At 47.8% G+C, this 20,240-nt stretch overlaps 1 protein-coding gene across 1 annotated transcript in view; it reads left to right on the forward strand.

Annotated features, from left to right (window-relative positions):
• TNMD (tenomodulin) overlaps window positions 1–20,240 on the forward strand; it is a 113,400-nt gene that overhangs the window by 67,559 nt on the left and 25,601 nt on the right. Inside the window, exons 5-8 of the mRNA XM_083160666.1 lie at window positions 4,186–4,326; window positions 8,732–8,833; window positions 12,636–12,789; window positions 14,266–14,372. Of these exons, the coding sequence (XP_083016792.1) occupies window positions 4,186–4,326; window positions 8,732–8,833; window positions 12,636–12,789; window positions 14,266–14,372 (504 nt within the window). The remainder of the gene's footprint in view (window positions 1–4,185; window positions 4,327–8,731; window positions 8,834–12,635; window positions 12,790–14,265; window positions 14,373–20,240) is intronic.

Consider the following 20,240-nt stretch of genomic DNA (forward strand, 5'->3'; position numbering starts at 1 on the left):
ATATATATATATATATATATCCAGACCTGGACCGGCACTCCCCACGAAGAAGTAATGTTGCTGCGTGCCTTTGTAGAGAGAAATATAAACAGCAGGGTCCCACCTTCCCACAGGTAGCTGGAACATACACATCACTGCAGCTTGAAGAATGTCAAAAAGTGCTTTATTGACCTCGACGGGCCGTTTCGGGGTAACACCCCGTTCAACAGGAAACGGGGTGTTACCCCGAAACGGCCCGTCGAGGTCAATAAAGCACTTTTTGACATTCTTCAAGCTGCAGTGACGTGTATGTTCCAGCTACCTGTGGGAAGGTGGGACCCTGCTGTTTATATATATATATATATAAACATATATATATATATGTCCCTCTGTACCTTACTTTATAGGAGCCCTGACCGGCTCAGCGCTGCCTCTGATAACAAACCCTCCCATGATGAGGCCGTTGTTGCTGCTGTCCTCCATGGGCCTGAGAAGGATATGATGAGCTCTACCAAGCAGAGCTCAGCACAAGCCTCTCAGCCTCTGACCTCTTGCGTAAAGTCTCATGGGGCTTAGTCAACTCCCAGTAATGCACTGCAGGTACACAGGGGGCCCCTAGATAGAGGGGTCCTGAGCCCCCCCCCCCTTAATCTGGCCCTGATGCTGGTATTTTGGTTAGCGTGGGTGGTGTACTGGTTAGCAATGCTGCTTCACTGCACTGAAACTCTGGGTTTGATCCTACCAAGATTCCATCTGTGTGGAGTTTGTGTGTTCTCCCAGGGTTTGTGCTGGTTTCCTCACAGAAACCAAAACATACTGGTAGGCTAAGTGGCATTTGGCAAACATTAGCCATGTGTACATGTAACTGTTTATATAGATTGTAAGCTCCACTGGGGCAGGGGATAATGTGAGGGACTAAATATTCTCTTTAAAATGCTATGTAATATGTGTGTGCAGTATACAATAACTGATTATAATTCCACTGAGAACCACAGATTGCCTCACTAGTTATAGAGCTACTGTACTGTTTGGACAACCAGTTCGGCTTTATAGTGTCTGTCATAGGTGCCGATACTGTGGGTGCTCAAGGGCCCGAGCACCCACAGAAATTGATGAGCACCCACAGGCCCGAGTCCTGCTGCTGGGCCGCCATATTAATTTGCTAATTTGCGGCTGCAAAAACCCACATTGCCGGACCCACCACCTGGGAAACAGTATGCCGGGAAGAGTGTATTCTGTCCGCGGAGTACCTGCACTGTGGGGGCATTTATGTACCTGCACTGTGGGGGCATTTATGTACCTGCACTGTGGGGGCATTTATGTACCTGCACTGTGGGGGCATTTATGTACCTGAACTGTGGGGGCATTTATGTACCTGCACTGTGGGGGCATTTATGTACCTGAACTGTGGGGGCATTTATGTATGTGGAACTCTGTTGCCGTAACTTGAATATTGGAGACAACTGTGCTCCGTAATAATAATTGGTATTATGGTACTGCTTCCCTAGCACGGCGCCCACGATAAGCATCGCATTAATCGCAAGCATCGCATGCATCTTATGTGTTTCTGCACCATAAGATGCATGCGATGCTTGCGATTAATGCGACTACAGTGATTTTTTCATCGTATACATTTTTATGACATGCATCGCATCGGTCGTACTGTTTTAATGTCATAAGATGCATGCGATGCTTGCGATTGATGCGATGAAAGTATTTTTTTATCTTGGGCATTGTAAATCGCATGCATTGTATACTCTTAAACATACATACAATGTATGCGATGGACGCGATTTACTTGATTTCATACATTTGGTGCTCGCAGGCCCGTGCTTATGTTATGCTTAACAATGTTAAATGCACCCCCACGCCACCCCCCCACTATACACGTGAACCCGAAGCGTGGTGAGCGCAGCGAGCCCGCGCGGGGCGTCGGTACGCATCCTACGACCTTTTTATACCCCCACTATCCACGTCGGCGTGGAGTTGAGAATAGAAAGTGTGGCGAGCGCAGCGAGCCACCGAGCCTGAAGCGTGGCGAGTGCAGCGACGCCACACTTCGGGTTCACGTTTATAGTGGGGGTTTGGCGTGGGGCTGCATTTAACATCGTAAGCACCCACTTGTGTGCTTAAAAGCACCCTTTAGGGTTATTATACAATTTTTAATCGCATAGGGGGCATACATACACCATAGTATATGCACTTTAGTATTTTGCATCGCACCCATCGCATTCATTGTACATATAAAACTACATACAATCCACTCGACATATAATCATCGCACGTATCGAGTACATCGTACATCGCACATGAATAAAGTAAACGATGAGTGCGATGCATGCGATTTAAACGCATACATCGCAGTCATCACATCGCACGCATTGTAGCTTACTATACTACTGTTTTTCATACGATACCTGTGATTTAAAAACCGAAATCGCACGTATCACACAGATTGGATGCCATATAAAAATGTACACGATTAATGCGATGGGCGCTGTGCTAGGAAAGCAGTACCGGTATTATTTTGTGGCCACACCCCCTTCCCCATGAAGCCACTCCTCTATATTTTTGGATTGAGCACCCACCAGCAAAATCATCAATCGGCACCTATGGTGTCTGTCAATCAAGGTGGCCACTGAGTGCCAGACAATGACATGGAAAGAAAAAAAGAGTTTGGGATAAACCCGCTATAGGCGCCCCTAGTGTGAAGAGGAAATTTAAGAAATGTGCATCCCTTATAGGGAGGTACCGTTCCTCTTCTTCGTATCAGTCAATCAGGGGTTAACCAGACAGACAGGCTTTGGATCAACAAGTATCTTTAGAAATCCTTGTCCCTTTTTCTCTCCTTAAGGTATCTCATCCAGTTTACATGTGTAAAAAAAGGAAAATGCATATATATATATATATATATGACATGGAAAAGCTGACAGTTATTGCCCCCTCATTGTCAGGGATGGGCTGAAAATTTGGGCTATAATGTCACAACCCAGCCCAGCAATCCTGGTATACTAGGAGCAGAGGGTGGAATATAACGGAGAAGGGAGGTACCCTATGTCTACCCTGCTAGCAAAGTTGGTCCTACCAGCATGGCCAGATTAAAGTGGGGGTGTGGCATAGGGAAAACTGTACCCCAGGCGGCCCTCTATCAGGGCCCTCCATCAGAACACAGGGGGTTATTCTAATTCACTCGCAAAGGCACAATCACTCTCTAATGGACAAAACCATATGCACTGCAGGTGGGGCTGATGTAACATGTGCAGAGAGAGTTAGATTTTGGTGTTTTATTGTTTCTGTGCAGGATAAATGCTGGCTGCTTTATTTTTACACTGCAATATAGATATCAGTTTCAAGTACACCCCCCCCCCCCCATCCAAATCTAACTCTCTCTGCACATGTTACATCAGCCCCACCTGCAGTGCATATGGTTTTGTCCATTAGAGAGTGATTGTGGCTTTCCGAGTGAATCAGAATAATCCCCACAGTGACATCACTAGCTCTCACAATTCCTGTCCCAGTGTGTAAGTAATACAGAGGCTGCTGATATTTGGCATCCCCCTGCAAACTAGAATGATCTTCTGTGAGAATTACTGTGCAGGGCCTATATGGAGGATAAAATGTTCCACCTCACCATTAAAGGTGGTGTCAGTTCCCCCTCACTTTAACCCCTGCTCGCAAGGCTTCAAATTGGCAGCCTTGCCAAACAACCAGAACAACCCCCTTTATTTGTCTATGTACCTACAACAACCACTATAGAGGCCTCCGCGCTGCTGTTCTGCATGTACGCGAGTGTTGCCGCGTAACGTCAGATTTATTTTGCTGGACAGTGATGGAAAATTGATTTAAAATAAAGAATCATGGGGTACAAGTAATCTGAACCTTGGAGATTGTTATATACAGTACATTGACATTCATCAAAATAATGCCCAGAAAGGTGAAGTATTGCTTTTATAATTTAAAGTTCGGATCCTATATAAAAGAATACACAACTACATTCTGCGCATATTTCATCGCCGGCCATCGGACGGCTCCCCGTTAATATTCTATGTTGCTAATGACTTTTCTGAAAGGCAGCAAACAAAGATTTCTAATAGAAAAGTCCTCAGACACTTTTATTACTTCAGCTGAAATTGCATTTCAAAACGGCCCCATAAAACAATCCCGTCCTACATTACTCCTCTGTCTTTCCTCTGTGTCTCCCCGCAGGTCTACGATGTTGAATACAAATTCTTCAACAACGGCGAGAAGACGACGGTATTGATGGAAATTGATCCACGTAACAGAATTGAAACTTTTCGGACGGAGAACGGCACAGACAACGCCGTGGAAATCCATGACTTTAAACATGTTAGTGCTTTGAGAATTCATTTTGTTCATTTTCTGGTAGAAGGTATCATGGATTTTTCTACTTGTAAAATAGACTTAAAATTACTTCTAAAATTACAGGAGTTGTTTATAAAAATATAACATCGATGCAAAAAAAAATGTTCTGAATTTGTCGGCTGGACTAGACAACGCTGTCAACAGATGCGTCATCAACAAAAATAAGTTGCATTTTTTTTATGGGTTGCTCAGGGCCCAGGGTCTTTTGGAGGGGCCCAGTAGTGGCCTAGGACAGCTACTTCCCTCTTCACAGAAGGCACCACCGCTTCCTTTATTCATAGTGGGCTCCTGGCCATGCTTACCAGACCGGCCATGCCCCCTTCTACCTAAGCCACCTGTCTCTATTGATGACCCTAGGTGGAAATGGGGACTCAAAAATTATTCCTTCTACCACATGTAGCATACCCTCCAACTGTACCGTTTTAGCCGGTACAGTACCGTTTTTTAACAGTCTGTACCGGCTAAAACGAACTGTACCTATTGTACCGATTTTCTGGCTGACTCTGGGAACTCTGGGAGATGTAGTTCATAACATCGCCGACTGCTCCCCAGGGAGTGTGGGAGAGCAGCCGGCCAGAACTACATCTCCCAGGGTGAACGGCGGTGGGACGTGGCAGCCAGGCCCGCCTCCCCCTGCTCAGAGACTCCTGTTAGGGGATGCCACGGCTATGGGGAGCCAGTGACTGAATTTGTAGTCCTCTCCCCTCCCCACGCCGCCCTCCTCCGCCAAAAGCACAAGCCGCCGCTGCCGGGATCAGAGAGTGGGCGGCGTGATGTCCCCAATGTGCGGCCTGATCTGCCACAGCATGGAGAACCTGGCAGTGGGGACTAATGGAACCTTTTCTTCCGGCCGGACACAGCCAACGGGACTATTCCAGGTAGGGACAGTCAGCGCGGGATGTATTTTTAAATGTGATGTGTAATGTAAAATGAAAGGGTCACGACCACACCCTTTACAAGTGGCCATGCCTCTATCTAAGGCCACACCCCCTGGTCTGTACAGATTTTTTTGTTGGAAATGTTGGAGGGTATGGCATACCTCCCAACTTCTGATTTAAAGAAATAGGGAAAAGGGGGTGGGGTGTATGCAAATGAGGGCGCGGCTTATGCTAATTAGCCGCGACCTCATTTTCATACGAGAATAGACGCTGTGCGCATGCGCACAGCATCTATTCTACTAGATTAGGGGGTCTCCCAACTGCCACCCCCCGCAGTGGGACAATGCCTGCCGCGGGTGGGACAGCGGGACAGGACCCATAAATCGGGACTGTCCCTCTAAAATCGTGACAGTTGGGAGGTATGGTATGGTGTAGCAGTAATAGCAACTTTTCAGGATATTTAATAAGAAGCCTTAGCCCGTAGACCAGTTCCAACAAGATCCGGTACTGGAGAAGAAGTTTGCAGTTATTGGCTGAGACCGCAGACCTCATTAAGACTGCACTCTGCAGTGCTAGTAATGTGTAATGCTGGAGATGTCGCAGATACCTAAAAAACAATATAAAAGACCTACAGTTCCTAATTAAGTTTCAGCAAGGGTCACATCAGGGTGGCTGACCATCAGTGGTTTGTATGGTGGTTAACCGTTATGGTATAAAACCAATGTTAAGATCGAAGCTTACGGAGCCAACCAGAATAAGGCCTATTGCTCATTGACAAATGCTGAATTCCGAGGACAATGGTTTGTTCTCCAATCATGTTCCTGAGAGGACGATAACAGAGCTGCGGCAGCAGTCAGAACAGAGGGCACTATACCATTCATCTCATCTATATTCATCTCCGCTGAGCTTATTGCACATACTGTAGATGGAGGCTTTGTTTATACCCTGCTCCATTGCCTACAGTGCGCTCTCAGTGCCAAGATCTGGCCGTAATTAGGTGACACAAGTCGTCTTATGATGAGGAACGTCTGATAGATAGCGCAAGAGTGGTTCTATTGTGCATTGTTTTTAGGCTGTTGTATTAGCCATGTCCTTGTTATTAACGAGGAGATTGCGCTGATGACAACAGCATAATGGGCTGGAATCAGCGCTCATCAGCTCCTATTGGCAATTCATTACATGTAATGTTCTGCTGATTCAGAGGCTTCTCCGCGCACTGACTTCTAACGAGATCTGCCAATGTGCAGAGGCGCACGGGGGGGGGTTATTCACTATCAGACCGCCGGTGCATGAGACCCGGGCCATTCAAGGTGTTTGACAGGAAGCCGGCGTTTGAGGGTGGTAACCGGACGTTTTCTGTGAATGTCAAGAAAAACGCAGTCGTGCTGCCCAGGCGTGTGATGTCAGCTCTGCCCCCGATCAGCCTGTTTCTATCGCAGCCACCGAGTAAGTCCTGGGCTACGCACACACTGTGCAAAAATCCCCAAAAACGAATTTTGACCTTTGTGTGCCAACCTTTTTATTTATGTCAATCGTTATGATGGCCTTAGACAATGTCAACATTGACTGTTGACGTAGACTTGGTCAGCCATCGGGATACCGCGCCCAAGTAACCTGTGCAATGTAAATGGTGTTGCATTAGCATTGAGAAAGGTGCATATTTTTCATAAAATTCTGCGTCAGGACACATTGGGGTATATGACTAAGAACACCGGGATACAGACGATTCCTAATCCTAATACGAATGGATATGACCCGTATTGGCCGCGGCTCCAGCCAGGGCCTCTGGCATGCTGCCCCCCCCCCCCCCCCCCCACAAGCACCACAGCAGGACAGCCACTGGATCCATCCAAACTGACTCCTGTGGATGCAGAAGGGGAGATGCCTGTTAGGCCCCTCCACTGCTGGCCTGTGAGCATCAACGTCAAGATGGTGCCATGATGGCTGCCTAAGATCTGTGCCGCTATCCAAAATATGTACCCCGTGTCATACCCTGTCATGTTCTATATCTGTACTGTTTACTTGCTACCTATCTGGCTGCTGCAATCACCAAGTGGTGCAGCTGAACAGCTCAGTAAATATATATTCCCCATGTCCCTCATTAGAATACGTCTAGTGTATATCTGTATGTGTGACATATATCTGTACTGTCACTGTTTTACTTGTTCCCACCTTGGCTGTCACACAGCAATCCAAATCTAATTCCTAGTATACGCAAGTATACCAAGTATATAGACTCGTAAATAGGGCAAATTTACTAATCTGCCGGATTTTCGGGATTCAGATCTTCTGATGTCGGAGCCGGCCGGAACAGCGCCACAGAAGGTGTTAGCTGCGCAGGAGAAAGCCGGCTCACCCCGCTGTCAGTGCGGGGTGAGCTGGCTCTGCAGCACAGTAGCCAGCGCTGGACCCTGGATTGGTAAATAGATTGGTGTAAAAGTGAGGTGTGCGTTTGTGTGTGAAATAAAGTTATACTTTTCTGTGTGTGTGTCTTTTCTTTTAACATTCTTTTTACAGGTGGACTACAAGTCCCAGTGAGCTTATTAATGCCCCGCATGCTGGGACTTCTGGTTCTCCAAGTCCCAGCATGTGGGGGAGGTCTGCTGGCACTTGCAGTTCTCCTGCATAAAGCAATGTTAGGAATGTGTGAATTAACCCTATCAGGCCGGCGTCCACTGGCCACGGACGCCGGTGACAGCCCTGGGTTTCAGCCCTGGACGGGTGAAACCTTGGGGGGACCCCTTTATTGGGGTGGTCCCCACTCTACCAGGTACCCTGTCCAAGGCTGACCAGCCATGGTGCTCATGTTTATATTTTTATATAAAAAGTGTCCCCCTAGTGTGGCATGACACCGCAGGCTGTTTCCCGGAATACGCACCTCATTAAATATGCAAATTCAGAAGCCAAATCTCTTTGATTTGCCTGAACTCCTGTGTTGCTCTTGTCTTGGTAACCATTCAGTGCATTTACCCTGTGCTCAGGATGCAAGTATATTCCAGCTGCATGGTGCTTCATTCTAACTCACTCATCTTCATCTGCTGAGGTCCTGCCTAAATTCTATGTTTCTCAGTTTGTCTATACTTTGTATATCATTGATAGATGTGCAAGTCATGGTGGCATCCTAAGTACTGGTGTGCATCAAACACTAAGGTAACAATGGGTGGCTGTTGTAGGCAGAATACCCACTCACTGGCTCTAAGAGTCTTATACAAATGTGCTGGGGTTCCATAACAAGCACGAAAGCCTAAGAGCTTCAGGAGGATTTCCTGAGTCCCCACAGTTTTCAGCTGTAAGATTTCCAGGCTTGTCTTTTAAGAAAACTTAACATAACATGTTGTAATGCCAGAGTGTACATATTCTGTCTGCCTTACATATGATACAGTGCCAGTTTAAACATTGTTCTTGCCGTATGTATGATGCAATGCCAGATTACAGTGTATATTTGATTTTGTTGCATGCATCGTATTACACAATCTCTTTGTTTATTTCAGGGTATTACTGGAATTTACTTTGCTGAGCTTCAAAAATGCTTCATCAAGACCCAGAGTAAGGAAATACCAGACACTGAGGAGAGCACCTTGGTCGAACTCGAGGTACAGTAGGTGGAAGGTTCCCCCTGCACATAAACAGATGGAGGTGACCAGGGACTCACACACACAGTATATTGTAGGGGGAGGGCACCTGTGGTGATTGCTGAACTGAGATCCCTGAGCAATGTGGCCTGTCCATTCTCTAGGATACACTTGCCGCATGGCTATACGGACTCAAATATTAGTTACTGTATGCCTCAATGTTTCCAATGTTAGCAATCTTCTACATACTACAACAAATGTCTGACAAGGCATGTACAGCATTCAAATGAGATGTAGGTGGGGTAAGAGGGGTGTGATGAAAGAAAGGTGGAGTAGTAGAGATGGGGTGTGAAGCAGTAATAGGGGGTGTGAAGAAGTAAGGTGCAGTAAAAGGGGGGGGGGGGTGGAGCAGTAGGTAGGGTAAGAGGGTGAAGCAGTAGGATGGAGTAAGAGGGGATTTGAAGCAGTACGGTGGGGTATGAGAAGGGTGTGGAGCAGTAGGATGGGGCAAGAGGGGATGTGAAGCAGTACGGTGGGATATGAGAAGGGTGTGGAGCAGTAGGATGGGGTAAGAGGGGGTGTGAAGCAGTACGGTGGGGTATGAGAAGGGTGTGGAGCAGTAGGATGGGGTAAGAGGGGATATGAAGCAGTACAGTGGGGTATGAGAAGGGTGTGGAGCAGTAGAATGGGGTAAGAGGAGGTGTGAAGGATTAAGGTGGGGTAAGATGGGGTGTGAAGGAGTAAGGTGGGGTATGAGAGGGGTGTGAAGCAGTAAGGTGGGGTAATAGGGGTTTAAAGCAGTAAGTTGGGGTATAAGAGGGGTGTAAAGCAGTAAGGTGAACATTAGAGGGTGTAAAGCAGTAAGGTGGGGTATAAGAGGGGTGTAAAGCAGTAAGGGGGGCATTAAAGGGATGTAAAGCAGTAAGGTGGGGTATTAGATGGGTGTGAAGCAATGAGGTGGGTTATTAGAGGGGTGTAAAGCAGTAAGGTGGGGTATTAGAGGGGTGTAAAGCAGTAAGGTTTGGTATAAGAGGGGTGTGAAGCAGTAAGGTGGAGTATTAGAGAGGTGTGAAGCAGTAAGGTGGGGTATTAGAGGGGTGTGAAGCAGTAAGGTGCAGTATTAGAGGGGTGTAAAGCAGTAAAGTGGGGTATAAGAGGGGTGTAAAGCAGTGATGTGTGATATTACAGGGGTGTGAAGCAGTAAGGTGGAGTATTAGAGGGGTGTACAGCAGTAAGGTGCAGTATTAGAGAGGTGTGAAGCAGTAACGTGCAGTAAAAGAGGGGTGTGGATCAGTATGGTGATGTACAGTATATGAGAGCATAGTTGCCTACACTCCTGCATTCTGCAGGAGACTCCCTGACATAGCAGCAATCTCCCTCTCTCCCTCATTAGTCCAGCAATCTCCCTCATTTCACCTAACCCACGTTACACTGTTACATTTTTGTGGATAAAAGGAATGAGAGATAGATACATTTACATTGAACCATCAGCGCCATTTCCCAGCACTTTACCAAGTATAGTATCTCTTACGGATCTCACAAGTTCACAATCTCTTTTCACAATCTCTCCGTATATGAAACTAGACACGCCCTGTGGGTGGAGCATGACACGCCCCCTCAGTGGGGTGCTATAGATCTGTACAGACACTGGAGGAAACCTGCGTACATATCGCACTAAATACTTTTGCAGTGCTTGTCACATCTGGCGACCATTATATACGTCCTGAACACACATTAGGAAGTTCTAGTAAAACTTTCTTTGGCGTGATTGTCATTTTATTGTCAAACAGAAAATCATTATTATATAAAGCATAACATACGAGAGATGACGCTGGTCTGGGGACAAACAAACTATCGTATTTCATGGAAACTTTTTCGAGCAATCCTTGGGGCAAACAGACTGATCACGGAAATCCAGTTTTATTATGCCAGGCAGAAGCAAATAAAGAAATGATTAAAAAGACAATGAGCAGTGAAATCCAATTTACCGCTGGTCTGTTCTGTATTTTGTTTCAGCTTATAGAGGCATATACAACTACACAATGAAAGGCACAACGGTATTGAAGGAGTCGTGTTGTGTTGAATACTGCTATCCCACTGTAAAGGTCCCGCAAGACCTAATTTATGATAACGCCAAGCACAGAAAAGCCCAGAGTTTCTGGAATAAGGGGATTATTCTGGTTGGTTCGCTCGGATGCGAATTTGCATTGTTGCGAGTCAACCAGATCCCGCCTTGCGAATGGTGGTACGCCGGCCCACAATTCATAGGGTGTGTCCGTTTGGACCAGTGGCGACGGAACGGGGGGGGGGGGGGGCGAGGGGGCAGCTTGCCCCCCCCCCAAAATTACTGAGGCGCCAGTATGTCCGGCCCGCCCGCCTATATTACAGCCGCCCGCCCGCCTATATTAAAGAAGTATCATCCGCCCGGCCGCCTATATTTCATACCAGGCGCCGGGGATGGCTGCTGCTGCTGCCGCCGGGGAGATGTGCATAAGACGCGCCAGCCAATCACTGCCAGCGCATCCCCTCCACATACACTGTGATTGGCAGGCGCGTCTTCTACACATCTCCCCGGCGGCAGCAGCAGCAGCCATCCCCGGAGCCTGGTATGTAATATAGGAGGGAGGGAAGGCGGGCGGGCGGATGATAATACATAAGTAATATAGGGGCGGGCGGGCGGGCGGCTGATAATAAATCAGTTATATAGCCTGGCGGGCGGGTGGGCAGCTGATTAATCAGTAATATAGCCGGGCGGGTGGCAGGGAAGATGTGCGCCCGCCAATGCTGCTTCTCTCACCCTCCCTTCCCCAGTGACTGACACATCCAGGGGTTGTCATTTACCCCTGGATTCACACCCAAACAGGTTTATGTAATTATGTCTGATTATCATAATCAGACATAATCACATAAATCTGTTTGGGGGTGACACTGCCACTTTTTCCACTTTTTACGAGTAAATGACAACCCCTGGATTAATGTCAGTCCTGGTGTCTCTGGCCACATGTATATGCCACTGCCCGGTGTATAATGCCCACGTGTATATGCCGCTGCCCTGTGTATAATGCCCATACGTAAATGCCGCTGCCTTGTGTATAATGCCCACGCATATATGCCGCTGCCCTGTGTATAATGCCCATGCATATATGCCGCTGCCCTGTGTATAATGCCCATGCATATATGCCGCTGCCAGTGTGTATAGTGCCCGGGGGTAACATATAGCAATTTAGGGGGCGCCAAAATGAGATTATATCTTGCCCCCCCCCCAACCTAAAAACGTTCCAGCGCCTCTGGTTTGGACGGCATGTGAATGGTCAGCCACCTTGCCCAAGCAGGCACCGCCACACCTGCGTGTCCAGGGGAACGCCCATCATGCACATGAACATACCCATTAGCCGGGGGACCGAATTCAGCCCGCAACGAGACGGACTGAATCACCCTCTGAGTGCAAGCGTTAGGTGTTGGACTTCTAAGTGTTGTAGTTTCATGTTGGCCACACACTGGACAGGTAATTCCTCACTTCCCAACACCAATCCAATTCCAATATAACGTTAGTTGGTGAACAATTGATGACCGGTGATCGTTTTTCGAGGTTGGAATCTGCCAATGGAGGATTTCCAACATGTTAGCTTTCCCCGATCGCACAGGAAATTTGCCCCAATTCTCCCCTGATGCACTGTATGGGTTTCTTAATATGTAATATATGTAAATGTGTAATTTTTGTTTATGATAAACTATTTAAGATACATGGTTTATATTGAAGCACAATTATCTGTCTGACCCCTGTCTGATCCCTATTTTCTTTCTCTTGCCACCACTATTATAGGACAACGTGATTACTACCACAATCTATGAGGAGTCCCTGTTGTGGGTCCCTTCTGAAAAGCCGATAGAGGACAAAGAGTTCATGAAGAATTCCAGAGTATTCGAGATCTGCAAGAACGTGACCATGCACTGGATCTATCCCACAACTCCAACCGGTATGGACATGTCCTTATAGATGCCAACAGTCCAAACAAATGCAGGGTTGCCAGTAGGATTCTGGATATCAAGTCAACCTCCCGACCCCCGGAAAGGTAGACGAGCCTCCCAGAATCCGGCAGCCTTTCGCAAATCCCGTCCTCATTGGAGCAAATTACAGGAATCGTATCATTGGAGGCCCCCCCCCCCCCCTGTGCAATGACTGAAATACCGGCATTGCTCAGGGGGGGCGTGTGCAATGATGATTTGCCGGCCGGCTCCATGCCACCCCTTTCCCATCCTGCCAATGGCCCTGCCCCACCTGCCTCACTGAACTGGCTGCCCGGAAGTAGGCAACTATGAACAAATGTCTGTGATACATCCAGCCTGGGCTTAAAGTGTTCATGGAAAGGTGGTGGAACTCATTTCTCATGCCATGTCCTCCCTCCTCCTTCCATTAGATGAGCCTGGGTCAGTGTCAGGGGCGATGGCAACCCCCTGCCCAACCTCCCATCTCCCAAACTTTATAAAGGGACAGTAGTCACACAATAGTACACCCAATTAAATTACTCCACAAAGCAGCACAATCTCATTCACATTGCACTGCATGTAGTGCCCCTGATTCATATTATACCAAACAATGGTGCCCCTTATTCACAATACATCACTCAGTAGTGCCCCTTATTCATGTACCATGCGAAGGGACACGGTAAACTATTTAGACATTCAGGACAAAAAAAGTGAAAAAAATTATGTCAATCTTTTGACTGTTGACCTTCTCATTGTCGACCTAATGCTTGTGTCGATCTTCCGACCCTATCGACCTTCGACATGTCAACTTATTCAGGTGTCGACCTAAGCCCTGTCTACCTTCAGTGGTCGACTTAATGTACTGTATGTCCACCTTCACCCCTATGGTCCATAACCCAACTGGAGCAGAGATTATTCTCTGTACAGCGCTACGGAATATGTGTGCGCTACATTATATAAATAACTGGTAATAGATAATAATAAGATGATGGCGGTATACTGTAATTGAATGAAGATGGTCATAAGAATGGGGGATTAGGTTCCCAATGCAAAATGACCACCTGTAAGTGGCTTCAAAATTCTGAGATAACCAAACAGAACATATAGGGGGGGGGGGGGGGTCATTGTGGTTCATTCGGTCCCTCGCATGGGGGACTGATGTATTTTTTGTCTGTGCATGCGCATAATGAGGTATGCAAGTCTGAAACTTGCATGATATGAAATAATATAACCCTAATAACCCTATTGCTGTATTCAACAAAAAAATATTGTATAGTAAATTCAGATCTAGATAAGTCATTTAACATTTCATGATTTTATGACCACTGGGGGGCGATGATTAGTTACAGTAACTGAATAGATCGCGCAAACAATATAGCGGAATATTTTGGCGGGATGAAGTGCACTCATAAGAGTTGCTGAGTATCGGGAGATATTTTTATTTTTTTACAATTCTTTTTTTTTAGCTCCTGAATTTTTGGATTTTGACGAGCGAGAAGACGGCAGCGATGAGAAGCAGAAGAAGCGTCCAAGCAGATCGCTGACGGAACAGGATCTACCCGTTAATGATTATGTAAGTGCGCTAGTCACACAAACACTACAAGCAACACAAATGCCACCGCTCCGCTCACACCACTAATAACATGAGATGAGAGAACCAAAATGTCTTTCAGCATTGTAGGTAATAGGTATGACCACACCAACTGGATTCACTCACACCCCATTTAGGACCCATGTCCGCGTCTTTCTCAACAGCCCTGATTGGGCAGTTTTCCGAGCACCTGAGACGCCGCTCCACCAAATGACTGCACACACACACACCCTCCCACCCATGCCAATTCCCCTCGGTTCCATGAGATGGGATGTTTAACGTAAACACATCCCCTCGCTTGCCTCCGTTGCCGACCATTGAATGATTTCTCCTGCCGTTGCAAATAGAACTCAGTGAAAACGAACTTTTATTTTTGTCCACCTTGACGAAGACTGGTACTTCGGCTGACGCCCTTTGACATCAGCTGCCCACCCCCGGCAGGCATTGGCCCATCCGTGTACCCAGTGGCGTAGCTATAGCACCGCAGCCCCCGCGGTCGCGGGGGGGCGCTGTGCATATGGGGGCGCCGGGGGGGCTGCGGTGCTATAGTAATCCCCCCGCCCCCCATCCCCCGCAGGCTTACCTGTCCAGTGTCCGTGCGTCCCGGCTCCCCTCCTGGCTTCAATTAATGGTATGGAGACGGACCACGATAAAATGGCCGCCCCATAAAGCAGACTGTTCTCTGAAACTGTCTGCGGTATGGGGGCGGACATTTTATCGTGGTCCGTCTGCATAGAATTAATTGAAGCCAGGAGGGGAGCCGGGGCGCGCGGCGGACAGGTAAGCCTGTGGCAATGGGGGGAGGGGGCATGGGGGGCACGGGCAGCCAAGGGGGGGGGCAGCCGGGAGGGGGGGAGCCCCCCCATTAACGGCGGGGGGGCGCCCCAAACAAAGCTACGCCACTGCGTGTACCTATGGGAACGCCCAGCGTTTTCATGGAGATGCCCAGAAAATGTTGTGTGTTCCCCTGAGCGGTCCCTGGCTCCGTACGTCCCCCCACGCTGATAACGGCCCAGCAATTGTGTCGGGGTTTGCAGAAATGCGTATGCGCAAAAGCCGACAATCAGGGCAGGGGCCGAATTTGGATCACTGGGAGCGGTCGGTGAAAACTTTGAACTGGGAGTATGGAAATATCAGACAACACCAATGGTCTAGGGAAGGTTACATGAGTTGAGGTGACCCAAGCCGTCTACCACTGTGCTGCTTTGGGAAGAGAGTTGCAGCGCCTGCAGTTCCCGTCATACTTCCCCGACCTTCATCCCAAAGATGAAAGAGCACCTTAGGGGGGGGGGGTCAACATTTCAAGTCTGACGAGGAAGGGAAAGCTGCCATTCTGTCCTGTTGTCGACAACAACCACCAGCTTTCTTCTCCGACGGGTTTGCCCGACTCGTCAAGCGTTGGCGGCGGGCTCACATGCATAGAAAGGGATGGCGACTGCGCTGAAAAGTGAATAGTGCATTACATAGAGGATAAACAGAGTTATCATGTACAAAAGTTATAGTCATGGAGGTATAATATTTCAATCAAGCCTTGTATATTTACAGATGGTTCCTCATACATCAAACCTCAACACGACACACAGTGCAAGATGCAACTATCGCGAGTTATCACAAAAGGGTATGGGGTCATCAGGTCAGCAGTGTCTACAATCAATAGGGCAACCACTTTTAGTTGACGGTCAATAGTTCGACACAGCATAAAAGGTTGACACGCTTCAGTTGACATTGTAAAAGGGTCGACACAGGAACAGGTCAACAAGAGTTTTTCATGTTTTTGTCTACATGGATAACGTATAAGAGTAAAAAAATAAAAAAGTCCAGACACTCCTCCCTTGTCTAGACCCCACCCTTGCACTAAGCACATATATACATACATGCTAGCATGTGTATATGGGGAATGGATCCTTGGCGATCGGCAGCTCTGTGCGCATACGGTGCCATAAGGTGCTCGAGAATCAGCATAAGCCTGGACTCCTGTAAAACTAGCCAATGGGAGTCCAGGGGTGGGTTTATAAAGAGTATATCATGGCTTATGCTAATTCCTGGACGTGGCATCTGATGCGTACGGCGCTGCTGACCATGGATATCCATCCCCCATACATATTACATACTTGATAACATTGATGTATATATGTGCTTAGCCATCCGCCCCTACACCACAATTTAAAAACCTTCCGCTGCTGCATTGTTGCACTGTGTACACAGATTCAGACCCCCCCTTCTTATGTAATACTGAATGACCCACACGCTGCTGCATTGTTGCAATTTGTACACAGATTCAGACCCCCCCCTTCTTATGTAATACTGAATGACCCACATGCTGCTGCATTGTTGCAATTTGTACACAGATTCAGACCCCCCCTTCTTATGTAATACTGAATGACCCACACGCTGCTGCATTGTTGCACTGTGTACACAGATTCAGACCCCCCCCCTTCTTATGTAATAATGAATGACCCACACGCTGCTGCATTGTTGCACTGTGTACACAGATTCAGACCCCCCCTTCTTATGTAATACTGAATGACCCACACGCTGCTGCATTGTTGCACTGTGTACACAGATTCAGACCCCCCCTTCTTATGTAATACTGAATGACCCACACGCTGCTGCATTGTTGCACTGTGTACACAGATTCAGACCCCCCCCTTCTTATGTAATAATGAATGACCCACACGCTGCTGCAATGTTGTACTGTGTACACAGATTCAGACCCCCCCCCCCCCCCTTCTTATGTAATCCTGAATGACCCACAAATAAAACTTCCATTCCTAAATGATTGCAGGTAAATGCTAAATCTTGCATATGTTGCAATAAATGTAAGGCACCAGTCTGGTGCTGTTGGGATGATAGATCCCCATGTGTTTCGTCCAGCTGGGAGCAGCAGACGCCTCTGCGCACATCAATGTACACAATGACTGCAATCTCCCCTAATAGCCCTGTACAGGAGATCTGACACGCCTTTGGAGTTGGAACATCTAGGAGAATGCTAACACGACTGATTTGCAACCTGGATAATTAGAGGAACAGTGGCGGATCGTAAATGGATTAAAAGGGGGAACGTGAATAATGAATTGATGTAGCCAGAATGTACATTTTAAAAGATAGATGACAAAAAGAGGAGCCTTTCATGTTGGGATAAGTAACTGTCAGACGCTGACTTTGATAAGCCTTTATCTCTTTACATGATAAAATACAAGGTGTTAGAAAGGGAAAGTGAGATCATGATGTATATTGGGGGGAAAAGTTATAATAAACTCCTGCGAACATCTTCGTTTCACTGTCGGTACATTACATCAAGCGACGGCGGCGAAACAGATGGGTCATCAATATTCATTACTTATCTATATGACACATTGAGCTGCAGCTTATAGCATCATATCTGGGTCTGACTGCCAGCTCCCGCGTTCTGCAGGCAGATGTTACGGGAAATAATATATACAGCGATGTCTCTCCTGCTGCGGATGGGTCGTCCCAAACTGAACTCTCTTACTTTATTCTTAAAATAAATTCCCCAAGTTAAAGCAGAAATGTTATGCGTCCCCCTTTGCCCTCTGCTTCCATAGGCTTGGCGTGTCCCAATTTTGGGGCCTGGGACTGATTTCCAATCCAGGGCCACCCGCCGCCCGCGGACCCCCATCTCTCCCCCTCCCTTTCACTTACTGCCCGACTCAGAAGGTCCCGAAGCACAGCCTGGCTTCTTCACTGCAGGACGCCGGCGGCCAATTAATATGCAGCACCGGCAGGTGAGCATATCAGAGTTTGTGTGCCGGCAGCCTCTCTGATTGGCTAATGGTAAACGAGCTCTGTCGGTCCTCAGCATTTTAATTGGCCGCCGGCTTCCTGCATTGAAGAAGCCAGCTTGTGCTTCGGGACCTGCTGAGGACCGAGCGCAGCACAGGCAGCACAGAGTGGAGGGTTGCTGTGGGCAAAATGAGCTGCCCGGGTCCTTCCAGAGGTCCACAGCACCCCCCTGTCGGTGGCCCTGGTTGTGTCCACACCTGAAACTGGACCCCCGATTAGTGTATGACTTCCCCTCGCATGGCTTTCTTTACACGCTATCAGGGGTTGAAGTGAGCCATAACTGTGTTCCATCAGTTCCATATTGGAAGCGGAACGGTTCCTCCTCTGTCCGGTCACCTTGCCCCACTGTGTCTGTCCCTGCCTGCAGCTTGCTATAAAAGAGGCAGCCGGGCAGAGTGATGTAAACCCGGTTGTCTCTCTTGTCTATCCCCACCCGGGACTCTGCAGCACGGCGCGGCTATTTAAAATTATGTATCAGGCCCGGCTCTGGGCCCGGCTCTCGGCCCGGCAGCCAATCAGGCAGCTCGTGACTTGCAAGTCAATCGGAGCTGCTTGATTGGCTGCCGGGCCATGAGCCGGGCCTAGCTCGTCATTTTAAATAGCCGCGCCATGCTGCAGAGTCGCGGGTGGGGATAGACAAGAAAGACAGCTGGGTTTACATCGCTCTTCCCCGCTGTCTTGGATGGTAATCTACGAAAAGGTCCAAAAAGTGAGAAGAAAAGATCGAGAAAAACTCCTGTCGACCTTCGACCATTGCCAAGTCGACCTATGGCATGTGTTGACCTTGTGGACATATCGGGGAAAATTTACTAAGATGATTTAGTAGAAAAAAAAATCGTATTTTCCTACGAAAATACGAATTTTTTGGGTGTATTCGTATTTTTGGCATTTACTATGCCAAAAATACAAATATTCGTATTCATATTGATGGGACATTCGTATTTGTACTTACAAATACGAATGTCTACACCATCGATAGAATACGCCACGAATTCCTGATTTACTAAGCAGGCGTATTTAAAATACGGCTGCTAATTAGTGTAAAAACTGCCACGAATATACGGCAGGAAAATACACCTTATTTTCCTGTCGTATTTGGCAGAAGGCGAAGCCTGCATGGATCAGTCAGATCCGTGCAGACTTTAGTGTTAAAAATATTGTAAAATAAATAAATTTAAAAAAAAATCAAGGTGGGGTCCCCCCCACAGCTGTAACCAGCACCAGGCTGAAAGAGCCGGGGCCGGTAATTAAAAATCAGGACACCCGACAAATAGAGGTTCCCCGATTTTTAACCCCTTCCCGACAATTGACGTACATTTACGTCATGGTCGGGAAGTACTTCCCGACACATGGCGTAAATGTACGTCATGGCATTTAACTGTCACCGCGTCTATAGACGCGGTGACAGTTTCAACATGTCTGCTGTCCCTGACAGCAGACATGTCCGTGCATGCCCAGGGGGGGCTGCGATGCCGCCCCCCCGTCGGCGATCGCTGTGATTGGCTGTTCAGTGTGAACAGCCAATTACAGCGTTTTCTGTGTCACCGGCGAATAACGTTCGCCGGTGACACGCGATCGGAGGTGATTGGTGCTGTAAAGTACAGCACCAATCACCGCGGGGTGTAAGGGTGACACTGGTGTCACCCCACCTCACCCCGCCCGCCCCCAAAGGCCGTTATTGGTCCGTCGGACCGACGGACCAATCACAGCCATGGAGGGGGGTTTAAACTAACGGTGACTGCACTGCAGACGCCATTCCGGTCTGGAATTGCGTGCAGTGCGGTCACCGTGCCTAGCTGCCGCGATATACTGACCAGAACCTTGCAAAATACTTACCTGATCCTTGCAAATATCTTGCCTGCTTCATCACTGCTTGTAGTGTGCTGGATGCTTCCTGGATCCTGTTACTTGTGACTTCCTGTGTTGTGAACTTGTGCTGCTGCAGTGTAATAGCGTTAGTTAGATAGAGAGAGATAGAGAGAGATAGTGTCAGAGAGTGCTATATTTTGTGCTGCTGCAGTGTGATATAGTTATAGAGAGAGAGAT

This window comes from Crinia signifera, chromosome 9 (genome assembly GCF_055691185.1).
Source record: "Crinia signifera chromosome 9, ASM5569118v1, whole genome shotgun sequence".
Lineage (NCBI taxonomy): Eukaryota > Metazoa > Chordata > Amphibia > Anura > Myobatrachidae > Crinia > Crinia signifera.